At 35.8% G+C, this 20,105-nt stretch overlaps 1 protein-coding gene across 13 annotated transcripts in view; it reads left to right on the top strand.

Moving 5' to 3' along the window:
• The window catches only part of ANKS1B (ankyrin repeat and sterile alpha motif domain containing 1B), a 1,079,287-nt gene that overhangs the window by 626,338 nt on the left and 432,844 nt on the right, over positions 1–20,105 (top strand). For all 13 annotated transcript variants that reach the window (XM_060656669.3, XM_060656668.3, XM_060656666.3 and 10 more), the window contains exons 13-14: positions 3,139–3,728; positions 5,683–5,755. In XM_060656669.3, the coding sequence (XP_060512652.3) occupies positions 3,139–3,728; positions 5,683–5,755 (663 nt within the window). The remainder of the gene's footprint in view (positions 1–3,138; positions 3,729–5,682; positions 5,756–20,105) is intronic.

Below are 20,105 nucleotides of genomic sequence, written 5' to 3'. Positions count from 1 at the left end.
CTAACCTGCCCCAGCTCATTCTGCCTCCTAAACACCCTGGTGTTTCCCCTGTCCTCCTCCTCTTGGGATCTATAACAATTTATCTTTTCAATGGCAATTGTCTCCTGATCTGTTAGCCTCATCAAACTTGGAAAATAATAAAACCTACAATTTCAAATAGCTGAGTAATGTATTTCATCATCCATCAGACAAGTCTGGGCTTATTCACATGGCAGCAAGTTTGCAAGAGCAGCAAGAGAACAAGCCCTAATGCACAAGTGCTTTTCAAGTCTCTGCTTATATTATATGTACAATTGCTCCATTGGCCAAAGCAAGGTATGTGTCCCTACCCAGAGTCAGGTGGGAGGCAAGGATACAGTGTAGGGTGTGGCTTTGGGAGCCTTTGCAGATTTGGGCCATGCCATCAGTCTACCAAATACGCATTTCATGAGGTTTTATGTCAACTTCTCATTCTCTTTGATTTGAGTAATCCTTAGAGTTTGGCCACTGAAATAAGCAAGTTGCCTTTTGACAACTCTTAGCAAAGATGTTACCAACTATCATGATGCTAAGAACTATTATTCAAAATACAAACCTTATATGCTAATAACTAAATTTTCTTTTACTTAGGAAAGTCACTGCTTATCACTAGAGGACTTGGACAGTATAAAGCATTTTGGGGTTGTGATTATCGTCATTTTTGTGAAACCAGAGAGGGGATGATAACCTAATAATAATATTCACAGAAAACTTTAAATAATATTATGCCCCTAAAACTCTTATTTATCATGAATATGGTCAAAAACCTCTTGACTGAGATTTAAAGAACCTTTTTTCCCACAATAGGCTGATTATTTTCAATTTTCTTTTCATAATCACACCCTTTAGCCTTCTTCAGCAAGTTTCAAATTAAATTCTAAACTTCCTTATTTCTGAATTCCTCCTTCCTTTCACATTGTTTACCCATTACTGTCATCCAAACCAACCTGTTATGTTGTAAAGGACTATGGATCCAAGTAGCGTAGGAAGAAAAAGAAAATACATTGGAACAGAATGCCAAGTTTTATTTCCTCTTGGTATTATCTTGCTTCATGGTGGTGAAAAAAACCTTTTTTAGTCCACTTATCCAAATTCCAGGAACAGTCATAAACAGAAGAAAACAAGTCCCCTCCCACAAAGGGTTTACTTGCTTGTCTTTGAAATGTAGATTGTTCTTTTATCTGAATGGTAATTTATTTTCCAGGCCATTGGATATGGGAATCTGCTAGATCTTAGTTTGAATCACAGCTTAACTGTTTACTAGCTAGAAACTTCAGGAACTTAAGTTGCCTAAGTGTTCATTTTTACTTCCAAAAAATGGATATAATAGGCCATAAACTCAAGCCTTTAGAGAGAGTTCAGAGGTGCCTTAACTCACTCTCCATTCACTGTTCTACCTCAGGAAGGGTCTCAGTCGTGAGGGAAGGACAGGAGTTATCAAGGGTATAGTGTTGTTACACTGGAAAGGGATGCAGTTTTTGTGGGAAGACAGAGTGAGTATTATAGCATTGGGTGGGCACAGAGTATTCCTCCTTTAGACTGTTATCTCTTGGACCTCTCTTCCTAGCACTCCTCTCTTCCATCTCAAGATATTGTTGTGATAGGTTGGAGCAGGGGGACATGGTCTGTTTGGAAAAGCCCAGCAGGAAAGAGGGTTAGGTCCAGGGATATTCAAGGCCAGGAGCAAACCTGCCTCATCAGATCGTAGGGATAGAACAGTATAGGGATTGGGGCCAAGCTACCATAAAGTTGATTTGTATGAGGCATCCTCTGGGCAATATCTATTGAGACTTAATTATGGTTGCCAATTTGTTTAAATATATAAATGCAATATTCTGGTTATATCTCTATCAGATACTCATGATTATTATTAATCATTTCACAGAATTGTTATACAGATCAAATGAGATCTTGTAAATATAATCCCTAAGTCAGTGCCTAGTAAATAGCACATACCTGTTAAATGTTACTTATTAATTTATGAAAACTTTGGTGTTTGGGGTTTATAATACTAACCAACTTCTTTAAAGTGTAAGTCAGCAAGTCAGCTTTGGATTTGTTGTTATTATCTAGCACATTGGCTATTTTTGACTCTTTCACAAGATTGGGTTATGGGCTTATCAGGTAATTTAACTTTTGATTGTGGTACATATTTAGCTATATGAATTAAAATGACCAATCAAAAAGGCATATTGACTTCCTTTGCTAAGTTATTTGGCCAGGGTTTTACACACTATATCTTTAAAAGACATAAAAGGTCATAAAAAAGCATGGTATATTTTAAGTCCCAGAGAACATTTATGTTTTATCTTTAAAAAATTACAAAGCAATAAATTCTTCTTTTTTCTTTTCTGCATTACATTTTCAAAGATCTGAAGAAATTAAAAAATAACTGATGCTATTTCAGAGAAGAAAGAAAAAGATGGCTTTGTGTTAATAACTCAACATCAGTTTATTTTAAAAGCGTCTGGCTTTTTAGTGATATTATGGATTACGTTGTTTGCTTATGTTAAGCCTGAACAAATCCTTTTTGTCTAAATTGTAATTTATAGAATTATTCTTAATATTATACTTAAAGTGATACTATTAGTTTTATTTACTTTAAATAACTTCTAATTATGTTTCTTTTCAAGATTTTGTCTCTGAATTTATTTTCTGGAAGAAGGGCAAAGGGATATCATTATGTATGATCTTGATTTACCTGCCTGATGTCCTCCTACTGCACAATGATTCGTTTATTGTGAGGGTTTAGACACGGGAATTTTTTCAAATTAAGAAAACCCAGTTTTAGTATTCAATATAAAATATATGCTCTGGGGACAAGGAAGAACAGTATGCAATTACTCAATTAATACTCAATTCATATCTTTGAAATATATCCAAAGGTATGTCAGGAATATCTGGTACACACACACACACACACACACACACACACACGCACACACGAATTCGCTTTATACATGGTACTATGGGGTCGTGGGTGTTTCATAGGGTGAAGATATCATTGTGTAGCAGCAAATTAAATGTCTGGATATTGCACAAATTTAAAAGGCACTGCTATTGTATCAGAGTTTATGGAGTCTTTATAAACAGCCATTCTGAAGCCCTTCTCTTTTGCAGATGACCCTTCTCAACAGGAGGATAGCGATCCTCCAAAAGAATATGATCCTGGGCAATTTGCAGGCCTTCTCCATGGATCCTCTCCAGCCTGTGAGTCCCCTGAAAATCCATTTCATCTCTATGGGAAAAGAGATGAACGTGAAGAAGGACAAGATGAAGTCAGTTCAGCAAACAGTCCTTTGCCTTTCAAGAAGTCTCCAATAGCAAATAACTCAGAACCTTTGGTAAAGAAAATTAAACCCAAAGTGGTCAGTAGAACAATTTTTCACAAAAAAAGCAACCAACTTGAAAACCATACTATTGTTGGCGCCAGAACAACTAGAAGTGGATCCCGGAATGGAGACCAGTGGATTGTGAACACGGGAGGATTTGTGGAAAGAGCCTGTACCCTGGGGAGAATAAGATCATTGCCAAAAGCCCTGATTGACATGCATTTATCAAAAAATGTCTCTAAATCGGATTCTGATCTCATTGCATACCCTTCAAATGAGAAAACACCAAGAGTTAACTGGAGTGAATCTTCACCTGCTGAACATACTTCTAAAGGGAATTCTGAAAGAACACCATCCTTCACTTCTGAATGGGAAGAAGTAAGACTTGTTCTTGTTGTTCTTTATATAAGGCTTTGGAGTCAAAGGAGGTTTGGGGGAAGGGTTTTAAGTTTTAAGTCTTTCAGAGGCAAAAAAAAAAAAAAAAAAAAAAAGAAAGAAAGAAAAAAAAATAGCAGATGCATAGAGTTCCAAGTAGAAGGGCAAGGTTCTAGGGGTTATACATGATAATTTTGCAGCTAGTGTAAAAACAAACACAATTCCACACATGTGGAGAAATCTATTGTTTCCATAGAAATTGATATCAAGCAGAAGTAATAACTAGCTATGAGGTGCAAGAGAATGTTCACAGTATGTCCTACCAAGCACTGCAGCTGACAAACTGAGAAGTCTTTGTATTTCTGATGTTCTGTATCATTTTGCTACTTACTAAACTCTTTGTTAGCTCGTCTCCCTTCTTTAAAGTATCTTATATTTTCAGAAGAGCTCCTTATAATCTTAACCTTAATGGCAAACGGAATAGTTCTGGCTCTTCCCCAAGTTCCATACAACAAACCCAAATTACTTAATATTTCCCTTTTACAGCTACCAGAGAGATTAAGGAAAAAGATGTTGAGATCAAGTATCACTAATTTAAACTCTACTTAGGGGAGCCTGGGTGGCTCAGTCGGTTAAGCGTCCGACTTCGGCTCAGGTCATGATCTCACAGTTGGTGATTTCGAGCCCCACATCAGGCTCTGTGCTGACAGCTTAGAGCCTGGAGCCTGCTTCAGATTCTGTGTCTCCCTCTCTCTGACCCTCCCCCGTTCATGCTTTGTCTCTCTCTGTCTCAAAAATAAATACAAACATTTAAAAAAAAAATTCAAACTGTACTTAAAGACAAAGTCTTCCATTTTATAGAATTACTCAGAAAGTAAGTGCCCTTGAAAGGTTATGAAATATCATCCTTTGTCCCTAAGGAGGACTACATCATAAAATAATGAAGTTCCTTGCCTTTTCTTGAATTTCTTCAGAGAATGGACCACATTCCCACTTAGCCTTTCACTCTAATGTTTCACATTTTTTTCTCTCAAAAGACTGTGCCAGTTAGATTGGGTTTTGAAGCACAATAGGTCACTCTAGTATTCTGAAACCTGAAACCTAGAGATGTCTGATATTGACATTCTGAATTGAGCTATTTGGGAAAATCACTTAATTTCTCTGCATCTGTTTCAGGGTGAACAAAATAGGGCACTTAAGTAATGCTTATTGCCCTTTCTGAAACCTGCTGTCTTACACAAGTTGCTAGGATGATGAGGAGTGGGATTAAACCATAAATGACTAAAACTTAGTCATATCTGCCTATAAATACTGTCCTACTTGACTGATAGTTTATTCAAGTCTCCCCATTTCTTATATTTATTAATTCTGTGAATAACATCTGAAATCATTTCTGCAATGAAGCAGAATTAATTAACATTGAACTTATCTCTTAGAATTAAGGTGTTTCTACAATTGGGTTCTTGTGATTGCATGCCATGCCACAAATTAAGCTTGTGGCTGGTCAAGCCATTTGGTTCCAATGGCCATACCTACAGATGAAACCCACCCTTTCACCAGTCAAAAGACATGCATGCTCTCAGATGGAAAAGGAAGAATGCCTGGCAGAATGAACATCTTCACATGAACTTATCCCTTAGCCCCATCACTTTCTGAGTTTAAAGAATACACAGTTCCTAACTTACGGACCCACGAAGGTCCAAAGTTCATTTTAGGAAATATAAAGAAAAGGCAGTCTGATTTTGAAAGTTTAAGAAAGGGAAGCATAATTTATATTTTTAAAAGCAATTCAAAAATCGTCTGCTTCCTTTTAAACCTTTCTCAGCCAGACTCTTAATTGTGGTATTGCAAAGGTAATAATATCAAGAAAGTATGCTTCTGGAGTTTGGAAATTGTTTTAAAATGTGATGATAAAAGTGAATTGATAATTTATTTATACGGCTTTTGTTTCTCACAGATTGACAAAATAATGAATTCCATAGATGTTGGAATTAACAGTGAACTTGAGGAAATGAATGGTGAGACCACAAGTAAGGAAACCTTTATCTTCTATATTGTAATTAATAAATGTGCTCAAGAACTAGCTAGAAAATGTAGGAATCTTTAGATAATTCCGTGTTTTATTATAATGATAGCATCTACAGATTATTTCCTTACACTCACATCAAACAGCCATGACCTCTAAATATGAGTTGTAAGTGTGATGATTTAGCAACTTGAGAGATTTTTTTCCCCAGGTGCTATGGCAGTTAACATTAATGGAGTTTCAACTTTGTGTAGAGCTAAGTATGGAGCACTTCAAAGTGTTAAAGAGTATGATGACTTAATACACTACGATTTCCCATTCAGTGAAATGTCCCATTCATTCTGGCCAAAGTGATTAACAACTTACCCCCAAGTTACAAGCTCCAGTATGGCAAGAACTAGGTGTTACTTATCTTCATGTATCCCAGAATACCTAGCAGAATGTTTCACAGTTTTGCAATCGCTGTTTAACATATTGCCCTTGCGAAGTATTATTTTCTTCTTTATAACTAAAGCTCAGAGTGGAATTCCATTTGAAACTTTCTTTGAAGACTTTTTCCTTCATACTGATGGATGATGTCAAATACAAGACAGCTAAACCTAAAAATAACAGTCAAATTCATGCTAAAGAATCTACTATTCTGGATAGAGTCAAAAGAACTGGCTTAATTTCTATCCAGCCATTAAGTAGTGGTATAACTGTAGATTATTATACAGGTCTATAAAATTTGGAGTTAAAACAAGTGATTGCTAAGTTCTAGAAGAACTCGTTTAAGTTAGTAGTGATAGTTGATGGTTTTGTAGAGATAATGGGATTAAGATCTGTAAGAGAGAAGTCCAGATATAGCATAGGATAAACAGCTATGGGATTTTGTAGCCCTTTGGTCACCAGGGCCTTTTAAACAGTACCCCTAGTGACTCTTAAGCACAAGAAAGTTGGAAAATGGCTCTCTTATGATGCACTGGGCCTGGGTGGATAAATAGCAACATTGAAATTTGGGGTTGCAGCCACTGAAGGGAATATTCAGGCCTAGATGAACACCTTACTCATTTCTTCTATGCTGGGACAGGTAAGAAATTATTCCAATATGGCTGGACCCCATGTTAATTAAGTGATAATTGTTTAAAAGTTTGGACAATTTTTTTCTGAAATGCATATTTGTTTTAGATTTTAAAAACAGAAAAATTATGAAAAACATAACAAAATTATGTGCATATGTCTAATGACACAAATATGACATTAGCTCTGGGATAGCATGTATAGCCAGATCTCTCACACAGAAAGGCTGATAAGCATTGAGGATTTTTCTAGTATCCAAAGAACTAGCCTAGGAATATATGTTGCCGCATAGTTCTTTCAGACATGCTTACAAAATAATTTGAAGAAAGTATAGGAATACAGATTTTTAATTGATATGAAGTTAAGAATTTATTTTTTTTTACCAATAGGAAATTCCCTGATACTGAGAATGTTCAGGCAGAGACATAGTGCTTCTGTATTGGAAGATTTAGGTGACATTGAACATTAATGCTCTAAAATTCTTCAAATAGATAGTATTAGAATTATAAAAAAAAAAAACATGATTATAATGAAAGATTAATGCTATAATAAGGGTAAGCGTTAATTAAAAATGCCACTCAGGCAAAGCTGCCTTTTAAGGGTACTTTAGTAGTAAACAAATCCACAGATTATTACCCCTAACTCTCCTCTTTCTACTGTTCATACCACCATCCTACACCCTGCCTTTATTTATTATTTTTCTACAGTGATAATGAAAATGAAAGTAGAGACTTAGTCCTCAAAGATTCATTACTATTAACAAAGACTGGTTCTGTATGTGCCTTAATTTTTGCCTTCTAATTACATATTAATTATACACTAAGTGATTGTACCATGTGGCATTCCAGTTGTCCTTTAGGTCATTTGTGAATTACAACTTTACTGGGCTGCAGGCTTTTCCCTCTTGAGGCTAGATAGAACTAGAGAGGTGACAACCCCATGAAAATACATTCCATGACTATGTACTGGGTTACCAAGTGTAGTCAGGGAATCACATGGTGAAACAAAAAAATCAAACAAATGTGAATTCAATTTTTTTAAGATTTTTTTAAATTTTATTTTTGAGAGAGAGAGAGAGAGAGAGAGAGAGAGAGAGAGCATGAATAGGGAAGGGGCAGAGAGAGAAGGGTACAGAATCCGAAGCAGGTTCCAGGCTCTGAACCGTCAGCACAGAGCCCAACACAGGGCTCAAACTCATGGACTGTGAGATCATGACCTGAGCGAAGTCAGTGGCTCAACTGATTGAGCCCACCCAGGAGCTCCTGATAGACATGAATTCAAATCTCAGTTCTGCTGTTTACCAAGTGTTTGATCTTAGGCAACTCATTCAGTTTCCCCATTAACAGAAATTAAGATATTAATATAGGAAAATTGTAGAGATGTGTCTAATGGCATATAGGTAGAGTCTGACACATGTAGATATGCATTATATTTCAGCTCCCCACCTTGCCCTACCATGAGAGAGATGTGGTGTTTGACACTGTGGACATATCAAGATAAACACACGTTACCCTTCCTTTAAGAACTTCATGATGTCAGCTAGTTTCATAGTCTTTGTGGTTAATTTCCTGTCCTCCCTGGAATAGTGGTGTGTCACTTGTTTTACGGGTAGTAAGAAGCCCAACAGTCAATTGGTACCAGAGAAGAGTAATTACTAAAAGAGATTATAAAACTCCATGGTACCCTGGAAAAGAAAAGAGACAAATCTAGACTTGATTTAATTACTTTTATGAAATCTGGATGTTCTCTATTTTCTTGACAATGGGGAAGAGATTTGCAATGAAATTAACAGGAGGTATATTTAGAATAAGTGAGAGGAAATACTACTTTACTTAGTGTGTGTTGTCATTGTCTAAATTTTGCTTTGGAAGGCAACTGAACCAAGCCTGGCTTTAACAGAGCTGCACAACTTTATGAGTTTTGTGACATTTGTGGCTAAAAACCTCAGAAGATGATTGGGAGAATAAAATCAGAAGCAGTGATGTATCAAAGATGAGCATTACATTTTCCATGCTCTTTCCTATTTTGTTTCAATGTTTTTGTTTGCCCTCCCACCACCTGCACATTTGCAATTTCAGGTATTTTGTAAACAAAATATTTATTGGACCAGTAAGAGATTTGGAACACTTTCATCTTCACGCCTAAAAATAGGAACCAGATCAAAGTTTGAGCAGGCTCTGTGAATCATCAACTAGTTCCACTCATAGAAAACCGTTTCCTCTTTTTTTTTTATTTCCTCAGAAATTTTATAGTAGTTTGAAACCTATCTGGCAACTCCAGCTATCCAGGACTAAGATAGAAATAACAGTAAATAAAATTTACTCAATCTATGTTTTGTCAGTCTTTTAGATTCTCATTCATAATAATATTAATAGACAATTTTCATGAACATAACTTCTGATTTCCCACTTGAAATCAGATTCAAATGCCAAAGAAATTGGCATTGGCAGTAGGATTCAATTATATTGAATATCTCATATTGTATAGAACATCATGTTCTTTGGTGATGCTGGATACATGATGTGATGATAGTTCATTCTACATCATCACATACTCATGCATATAAGATTTTCTCAGAGAGCCAGTTTTGAAGGTGGACTCAGTTTCAGATCCCAGAGTTTCAATTCACTTACTCTGTGACCTATTTGATCTCAGGTTCCTCCCTTGTAAATTCAGATTTTTAACAACCACCTCATAAGACCTCTGCAAGATTAAATTGTGTACTTGTACTACTATAGCCTAGAACATAGCAGGTGGTCAACAAATGTAATTCTCTTGCCTTCTTATCCAAGTATGCATGACTTATCTTTCTAACTAGAATGTATACTACATGAGGAGATACTTAGGAACCCTTGCTTGTCTTTTTGATCAGTAAAGATTTTAGTTCAAATGTAATTGCTTGTATTCTAAGCTGCTTTCATGAGTCTTTCTTAAAGTTTTATTTCTTAACCATTGTCCTTGGTTAAGTGCAAGGAAGCACTTTCAATTTAGGAAATTTACCATTTTCATTGTAACTACCCCAAAATTGTCACACTTGCTAAGAATCATGTTGATGATCTTCTTCACGAGATTAAGGAAAATATAAGTAGAGTTGGAGACAATAATGGACTCCATAGGATTTGCTGATCATTACACATGTACAGCAAATATTCAAAGTAATTGCGCAGATTTTACAATACAGGAGTGACAAATCATCTTATCAACACCCTCCTATTTCTAAATTGGCTTTAATGATCTCCTGCCACACTAAGCAGACTACAGGTATACTTACTGCATTGGAATCATCTCAAGTACATGAATATAGAAAGTAGCAGTTAGCAAAGAGGTGTTTTTTTTGAGGCTGGGATTTTTTTTTTCTTATACTTAAGGTTAAATTATATTCAAAGAGAAAAATTCTAGAGTCTTAGCTTTTAAAAACCTACTTTCGCCAAGATATGAATTCCATCTAGATTTTAATTATAAATGAAAGCTATTAAAATGAATTTGTAAAAGATTTTAGCATCAAATACACTGTCTATATTGGATAGATGAATCATAATTCTGAAGCTATTTTCTGGAGAGTTCATAGCTCTGAAAACCGTCACTAACATTAATCTGCAACTTCACTTTCTAAGCTTTTGCTCCTCTTCATCCAAGAGTCTGAGGGCCAAGTTACAGTTCAGAGTCCCTCATAGCTATAGAGACCCTCCATGGAGAGTTTCTAGAAATTTAGGAACTCACTGAGGCAGAATAAGTGTTCTCTCTACTCCTGATCTAAGCTCCACCGTAGCTCTAGTCTGCAAGAACAGAGAGTGCTCACATGGCCCTTTCCCCAAAGAGGGTCTTTTCTGGGTGGTTAGGGCATAGGTCTCTACAGCCCCAGAAGCTGCTCTTCCATGATGTTTTGGTTGTTCTCAGACCCTTGATATTTGCTCACATAACTCTAGATAAGCATCAGGTGCAGCTGATAGCTGTTCTTCTGCTGTGGTTGTTGATGGGAATATAATTTCTTAAACTCTAGGAGAACACTTTTTTTAAAAAGTATTTACGATTTTCCAGAGTTCTCCTATTAGAGAAATGACAAAGAGGAAAGAAGAATCCCTTCTTAGTGTGTATCAGATACTGTGCACTTTTCTCCTGTGAACATTTTTCATTCAATTCTCAAGATAACTAGGTGAGGTATTATTATACCCATTTGACAGATGAAGAAAAGCTCAGAAAAAGTAACTAACATGTCCAAGTCAACTGCTTCAAAAAGTAAGTTTGCTTCTTCCTGAAATCCATAATCCTTTCAATGAAGTATGCTACCTACACAGAACAATGGAAGCCAGTCCTTTGCTTCTTTCTCTTTAGCTAAAATTATGCTCATATGCACTAAAGGGAGCACTGAAGCGAGGGTATTTAAGTGTAGAATTAACCACTTCCTCTTAGCAAAGCCTAACTATTGGTATATGGAAAGCTTCAGCTCCACCCCCAAAGCCCTCCCAATGTACACGTGATGTGGTCATATTTAAATGAACCACAGCTCCAAATATCTCCTATGTCCCAAAGTGAATGTATAAATGCTGATAATGACCTGGGCTTTACTTATTTTCAGAGGAAGATTTTTCCTTGCCTCCAGAAATATTCCTTTTCCCATGAACTGTTAAATTGCACATTAAAAACCTCTCTGTGAGAAGCTCTGCAATGGGCAAAATTTATTTTTGATTTTTATTTCTTTTTGCAGCACTATTTTTAATAGAACCAACTGGGGAAGGTGGGTAGTAGAATACGTTAGCATAGAAGCACCCTATTTTGTCCAAATTAAGAGAACTTATTTTTATTATGTTTTATATAACACTTCACTAGCTTTTTTCCAGATAGATTAAATCTACAAAATCCCTTAATAATAGAATAGCTATGTAAAAATGTGAATTACAGTAATCATTAGGCTAGCACGAGTTAATCTTTATCAAGAGACAGTATTTAATCAACGAAACAATTGTATTCTTAGCAAAGTAGACACTAAAATTTACTTAACACTATTCATTCTGAATAGTCATTAAAAACTAAAATAACCTACATAATATAGATTTTGATCGATAGAATATGGCTGAGATTTTCTGTTTTTCAAAATTCAAATAATATTCAACTGTGAAATTAGGTTTCTCTGAATTATGAAATAGTTGAGTATTATTCTGTGGCCTAATATTTACCTGTGATATATCAGTAGTTAGAACTGGTACATTGTTTTCAATTCGACAAAATATTTAACCTTCTAGAAGAGACCTAGACAAGTGAGCAAGTACAATCTTTCAGTTTCACTGAAATATTTGCCATAACCTCTTTCGTATATGATCAACCAACATTTGCTCCCACACTTCCCATAATGATGAGCTCACCACTTCCAGAGAAAATATATCCTATCCCTGGGAAGTTCAAATTGTTAAAAACTTTATTTTTTGAGTAAGAAATATGTCACCTACGTAGACATAAGTTTGAATATGCACCGTAACAATCACTAGTATTGTGACTTTTGGAAATCATCTCATCAGCCTAAACATCATTTCTTCATACAGAAAATAACTGTAACAAATAATATCTACCTTCCCTCAGCATCATTGGAAAAATCTAATTAGTTACTACATGAGAATGTAGTTAGCTAAATTTCTAGTACATAGTATACTGTAATAGATGACATCTCCCCTCTTTGATTTCTCTTCTCTCTTCTATCTATATTCTCTTAACTTTTTTCCTAAGAAACAAAGGGTGGATAATGGCCCATTATTTCTAATACATATAAGTATCTTTAAGATATGGATGATATTTTTGATAGGCTATACTTCTTTCACATTCACCATAAAGCTAGAAAACAGCTGCAAAAAGTCTTCATTGTAAGACACTTTAAAAATACTAGTTAAGGGGTGACTGGGTGGCTTAGTCAGTTAAGCATTGGACTTTTAATTTTGGGTTAGGTTATGATCTCATGGTTTATGAGTTTGAGCCCCACATTGAGCTCCATGCTGACAGTACAGAGCCTGTTTGGGATTCTTTCTCTCTCTCTCTCTCTCTCTCTCTCTCACTCTCTCTCTCTCTTCTCTTCCCCTGCTTGTGTGCTCTGTCAAAATAAATAAACTTTAAATAAATATTTAAATAAACAAACTAGTTGAACAATTTCTATATAAATATCAGTGCATTTTGCAAAGTCTACCATTAACAACCTCATACTGGTAAAAGAGTAGGAGGCATAGGGAAGGAAAAATTCTTATTCTATCCTTCAAGGTCTTCCAACTGGACTAAGAATTAAATTTACATGAGACAGATTAACAGGAGGAGAAAAATATCAAAGTTTTATTATGTGCATATGGAGGCCCCAAAATGAAATGGAGACCTAAGGCAGACAGTTTTTATACTTCTTAGACAGAGACAATAAATTTGTGAGGAATTGACAAAAGATAAAGAAAACAGATGTTTGAGAGCTTTAATTAGTAAGGGATTCTAAGCAGCATTTCGGCTGAGGGGTTGATTAGTAAAAAAGTAACAAGGTTTGTTTCTACAGTTTTTCTTGGCTTTAAAGTTCCTATCTCTGGTGACGAAGATATGTTTTTATTTCTTCATACAGTGAGGGGTACCTTCCATGTGGGAGATTTATTTCTTGCTCTCAGGGGTACAGGGGATGGTCTGAGTGTTTTTGTACTGGCTGTTTCCCAAGTAGTTTCAATTCAAAATAATCAGTATGCCATTGTGGCACATTTTAGGTAGCCTGCCCTTAGCCTTTACAGAGGTAAAAATAATTAAGAGTAATCTGCAATATATGGCTAATAGATATTCATAAATTATGGATCATCATTATTGGGTTTTTTTTGTTTTTTAGAATTGACTCAACTTTATTTATTTATTTTTTTTCAATATATGAAATTTATTGTCAGATTGGTTTCCATACAACACCCAGTGCTCATCCCAAAAGGTGCCCTCCTCAATACCCATCACCCACCCTCCCCTCCCTCCCACCCCCCGTTAACCCTCAGTTTGTTCTCAATTTTTAAGAGTCTCTTATGCTTTGGTTCTCTCCCACTCTAACCTCTTTTTTTCTTTTTTCTTCCCCTCCTCTATGGGTTTCTGTTAAGTTTCTCAGGATCCACATAAGAGTGAAAACATATGGTATCTGTCTTTCTCTGTATGGCTTATTTCACTTAGCATCACACTCTCCAGTTCCATCCACGTGGCTACAAAGGGCCATATTTCATTCTTTCTCATTGCCACGTAGTACTCCATTGTGTATATAAACCACAATTTCTTTATCCATTCATCAGTTGATGGCCATTTAGGCTCTTTCCATAATTTGGCTATTGTTGAAAGTGCTGCTATAAACATTGGGGTACAAGTGCCCCTATGCATCAGTACTCCTGTATCCCTTGGGTAAATTCCTAGCAGTGCTATTGCTGGGTCATAGGGTAGGTCTATTTTTAATTTTCTGAGGAACCTCCAGACTGTTTTCCAGAGTGGCTGCACCAATTTGCATTCCCACCAACAGTGCAAGAGGGTTCCCGTTTCTCCACATCCTCTCCAGCATCTATAGTCTCCTGATTTGTTCATTTTGGCCACACTGACTGGCGTGAGGTGATATCTGAGTGTGGTTTTGATTTGTATTTCCCTGATGAGGAGCGACGTTGAGCATCTTTTCATGTGCCTGTTGGCCATCCGGATGTCTTCTTTAGAGAAGTGTCTATTCATGTTTTCTGCCCATTTCTTCACTGGGTTATTTGTTTCTCAGGTGTGGAGTTTGGTGAGCTCTTTATAGATTTTGGATGCTAGCCCTTTGTCCGATATGTCATTTGCAAATATCTTTTCCCATTCCGTTGGTTGCCTTTTAGTTTTGTTGGTTGTTTCCTTTGCTGTGCGGAAGCTTTTTATCTTCATAAGGTCCCAGTAATTCATTTTTTCTTTTAATTCCCTTGCCTTTGGGGATGTGTCAAGTAAGAGATTGCTACGGCTGAGGTCAGAGAGGTCTTTTCCTGCTTTCTCCTCTAGGGTTTTGATGGTTTTCTGTCTCACATTCAGGTCCTGTATCCATTTTGAGTTTATTTTTGTGAATGGTGTGAGAAAGTGGTCTAGTTTCAACCTTCTGCATGTTGCTGTCCAGTTCCCCCAGCACCATTTGTTAAAGAGACTGTCTTTTTCCATTGGATGTTCTTTCCTGCTTTGTCAAAGATTAGTTGGCCATACGTTTGTGGGTCTAGTTCTGGGGTTTCTATTCTATTCCATTGGTCTATGTGTCTGTTTTTGTGATCATCAAGACATCGTTATTGTTTTTAAATACAAATTTGTCTTGCTAAAATAGAATGAATTAAGTGATAAACATGGGTCACTTACCCATGAAAAAAACTTTGTATTTTATACTAGTTGTTTCTATAATACACTATTATGATAATATAAGGCTTCTCATTTACTTGTGTTTTGATACTCAAGTGTAATCTTCTAGAGAATTAGGAAATGAAATGTTTTATAAGTTTAAGAACAATGGTACCCAACAATATCACTTACAGAAATGTATCCTAAGGAAGCAATAGGACAAGAGCAAAATAAGTGTATATAAAGATGTTCATTTCAACACAGTTTATGATGCTTCAAAAAGTAGAATCAAAGCAAATGATCATTTATAGAAAATTTATAAAATGAGTTACTGTAATTCCCTATGATGAAATTTTAAATATCTAGTTAAAAATGACATTGTATCTGTATCTATTACCATGGAAATACGGTCATAACTTATTATTAAGTGAAAAGAATAGATAAAAAAGTAAATTATAATCCCATCTTTGAATACACATTCATGAAAAAGATCTGGAGGCTGTATGCAAAAAGTTAACTAGGGATATCTCTGGGTAAACTTAATCAGTGATTATGATCTTTTCTCCTAAATTTTCTGAAATTTTTACAGTGAATATACATTACTTTTATTTTTGTAAAATAAAAAGTTATATGTCAATTTAGCAAATATATACAATCATAAGCAAATTATCAATGTAATAATTAAAGATTTGCCAAGTGAATACTATTAATGAATACATGATTAAGTCTTTTTTATCAGTTTTGAGTTAAAATAAGTGTGTTTTAGTGGCTTTCAGAAAAGGGATCCATTCATTTAATTTATTTTTTAAGTGATGGCAAAATCTTTTAACTCTACAAATTTTTAACATATTCATAACCCAACCTCTGATCAAAATTATTATTTTATGTCCATTGTCAGTCTGTGTGCATATTCTAGTGAGACTCTAGTCCTTGTCTATGTGCACACTCCATTTCCACATATTAATAATAATTTTATAGATAGAATTTTACAATCCTCATTTTCACATATCATTTCACAAAATTCTATTTTCTCACATTTTTTTTCCCACTCCTTGCTTTATCCCTCCTGTGAATATCCAATATTAGCATGGTATATATGCTTCTACTCTTTTCTCCAATTCCATGCAATCACAAACAGATAAATGATAGGTAGGTAGGTATGTAGGTAGATGATAGATAGATAGATAGATAGATGTCGCTTGTGTTTTAAAAACAAATCACACTTTATACATTTCTCTGCAACCTATTATTCTCATTCAACAATAAATCATAGCTTTACCTTACTTTTATAATCAGTGAAGTAAGTAACTGTGAAATAAAATTGTACTCATGAATTTCACCCTGAGAGGAAGAAAGCTCTGATTGGTTTGCTATTCCAACCTCTGCACTAACTTGTTCTGTGACTTGGAAAACAACACCTCAAAATGAGCCTCAGTTTCCTCATTTGAAAATTAAAATGTAAGACTAGATCTTTTCCAACTCAATAATTCCATGACTCATACTTTCATCTTCTGTTTTAATGGGTTGTGCTTTGGCAGAATGTCCTTCTTTAAAGCTTTCCACTTCTTAATTTCTTAAGGACAAATGGCCAATAAATCTCAAGTATGTGTATTTCAACTAGGTTCTTCTAAGAATGTTGCCAGATCCTCATTTTACACTGCTTTTTAAATATAATAAATGCATAATTTAATTGATATAGGTGTGTAAGATATTTAAGTTCTTTGTTTTTATAAGCAAAAGTGATTTTCTCCTAAGCATCTCAGCTCTTTAAAAAAAAAAACTTCTGCTGATTTGAAAGAGACTTAAATGACTAGCTGAACTCATGTGCACATTAGCTATGTGAATTGGAATAAATGCAGAATTTCTGATACTATACTTTGCCTGCTTCTTGAATCCACTAAGCTTCTTATAAGAATTTTTATGGCCAAAAAAAGTAGTTAGCATTTCAATAGTGTATACTTTTCATTAGGTTGCAGATACTGACCAAGTGCTCACAATGGCCTATTTCTTACCCAATGACTTGGCCTAGCCCGACTGTAGTTGATCGTCTCTCTTTTCCACAGGATGCTGAACTTTGGCTTGCCCCCAAATCTAAGCAAGCACTAAAATGCAGGACATCTTCCCTTAAAAGTCCGTTCAGAATCAGCTGACAGCAGGGAAAAACATTTCCTATTTTACCACACTGTTCATGCTGTTTGCTCAGCTTCACCTGCTTGCTCCATTTCCCCTCGAAGTTCCTATAGTCCTGCTTTATCCCTCCCTATGAAAGAAAAGGCCTTGCAGCACCTGGGTGGCTCAGTCAGTTAAGCGTCTAACTCTTGATTGCAGCTCAGGTCACGATCTCAAGGTTTGTGAATTCAAGCCCTGTGTTGAGCCTGGCATCCGGCTCTGTGCTGACAGCGTGGAGACTGCTTGAGATTCTCTCTGTCTCCCTCTCTTTCTGCCCCTCCCCTGCTTTCCGCTCAAAATAAATAAATAAATAAACTTTAAAAAAAAGCTGTTTTCTGTTTGATTTTGAGATGCCTGAAGTCCTGAGGGAGGAACATTCTCCGTATTATAATAATCTTCTTATGTCTCCACTTGCCTAAGTCTGGATTTGTTCTTATTTGACAGCACTAAAAATTTCATAGGTCTTTCTGGTTCACCTTTTACCTTCTCAACCAGTTTTCTTTTCACCTGTCAGTGTTAATCACACCATAAATGGTGTCCCCCCAGTGTTGATCCTCAAAGACTGTATACTAAATGATATTCTCTGTGTAGCCATTGTTTTGAAAAATGGGTGCATGCTTATATGTGGTTATGTGTGTATGACATGTGGATTATACCTGCAATAATCATAATCATGTATGTGACATAATTATATATGTGAGATATATACAGATTGATTTCTGTATCCATTTGTGATACAATTCTATATCAGAGTCTAAGAAAATTCCACCATTATCTCTTATATCATACCAAATGTTTATAGTCATAAAATGAAAGTGAAATACTAAAGCTTTTTTTAAAATTTATTTTGAGAGAGAGACAGAAAGAGTGAGTGGGGGAGGGGAAGAGAAAGAGGGAGTGAGAGAATCCCAAGCAGGCTCTGCAACACGGGGCTTGAATTCACAAACCATGAGATCATGACCTGAGCTGAAACTGAGAGTAGGATGACTAGCCAATGAGCCACCCAGGTGCCCCTAATAAAAGTGTAACATACAATACCAAATACCTTATCACTGTTGCTGACATATGAAATGCTCATTATAGTGACATTGAGCCTTTATTATAAAAATAAAGGAAATATTTTCTTTTTTTTTAAAGACTGAAAAGTATTTCATTTTAGGTATATACCACATTTTCTTTATCCATTGATCCATTGATGGGCATTTAGGTTGTTTTCATATCTTGGCTATTGTGAATAATGCTGCAATGAACATGGGAGTACAGACATCTCTTTGAGATCCTGATTTCAATTCTTTTAGATAAATACCCAGAAGTGGGATCGCTGGATCACATGGTAGTTCTATTTTTAATTTTTTGAGGAACCTCCATACTGTTTTTCATAGCACCTGCACCACTTTACATTCCCACCAATAGTGTACAAAGGTTCCATTTTCTCCACCTCCTCACCACACTTGTTATCTTTTTTTTTTAATTTTTTTTCAACATTTATTTATTTGAGAGAGACAGAATGAGTGGGGAGAGGCAGAGAGAGAGGTAGACACAGAATTTGATGCAGGCCCCAGACTCTAAGCTGTCAGCACAGAGCCTGATGAGGAGCTCTAACCCATGGACCACAAGATGATGACCTGAGCTGAAGTCAGATGCTTAAGGACAGAGCCACCCAGGCACCCTTTTTTCTTTTTTTCTTTTTCTTCCTTTCTTTCTTTCTTTCTTTCTTTCTTTCTTTCTTTCTTTCTTCCTTCCTTCCTTCCTTCCTTTTCTTTCTTTCTTTCTTTCTTTCTTTCTTTCTTTCTTTCTCTCTTTCTTTTTGATAATAGCAATCCTAACAAGTGTGAGGTCATACTTGATTATAGTTTTGATTTGCATTTTCCCAATAAGTGATCTTGAGCATCTTTTTATATACCTCTTTTCCTACAGGACATTATGCTAAGTGAAATAAGCCAGTCACAGAAGGACAAATACTGCATGATTCCACTTACATCATGTCTTAGTCCATTCAGGCCACTCTAATAGAATACCGTAGACTGGATGGCTTATAAACAATTTATTTCTCACAGTTGTGGAGGCTGGGAAGTCCAAGATCAAGGAGTCAACAAATTCGGTGCCTGGTGAGAGCCCACTTCCTATGACATGCAGGGGTCTTTTCACTGTGTCCTCACATGGCAAAAGGGGGCAAGGGAGCTCTCCTCGTGTCTCTTATAAGGGCACTAGTCCCATTCATGAGGGCTCACTTCCCAAAGGTTCCACCTCCAAATACCATCACATTAGGGACTCGACTTCAACATATGAATTTTGGAGGTCACGAATATTCAGTCTATAGCATATGAAGTATATGAAACAGTCAAACTCATAGAAACAAAGGTTAGAATGGTGCTTGCCAGGAGCTTGGGGGAGGGCGACTAGGGAGTTTCTATTCAACAGGTATAAATTTTCATTTTGCAAAGTGCATAAGTTCTAGAGATCTGCTGTGCAACATTGTGCCCTATAGTTAGCAGTACTGCATTGTGCATTTAAAAATTTGTTAAGAGGGCATAGATCTCATATTAAATGTTCTTACCACAATAAAAAACAAAAACAAAGAATACAGGAGAGAAAACAGGACTCTATTACCCCGTGCATTCACAACAAAAATGTCTTCTGTGTGAACTTCTCAAGCATTTAAATAAACCATTTGCACCTGGCATACTTTTGTTACTTTTTTTTCAATGGAATAAGTGCACATATTCTTGCTGGTATTACTTCAGAGTGGGACTCTGTATATTTATACTCTATCTTCAAAAAAGAGAAGGCTTATAAAAAAAGATATAATTACAGTA

This window comes from Panthera onca, chromosome B4 (assembly GCF_046562875.1).
Source record: "Panthera onca isolate mPanOnc1 chromosome B4, mPanOnc1 haplotype 2, whole genome shotgun sequence".
NCBI classification, from domain to species: Eukaryota; Metazoa; Chordata; class Mammalia; order Carnivora; family Felidae; genus Panthera; species Panthera onca.
Note: the sequence above shows the minus strand (reverse complement) of the source record. Positions and strands in the feature narration are given on the sequence as shown.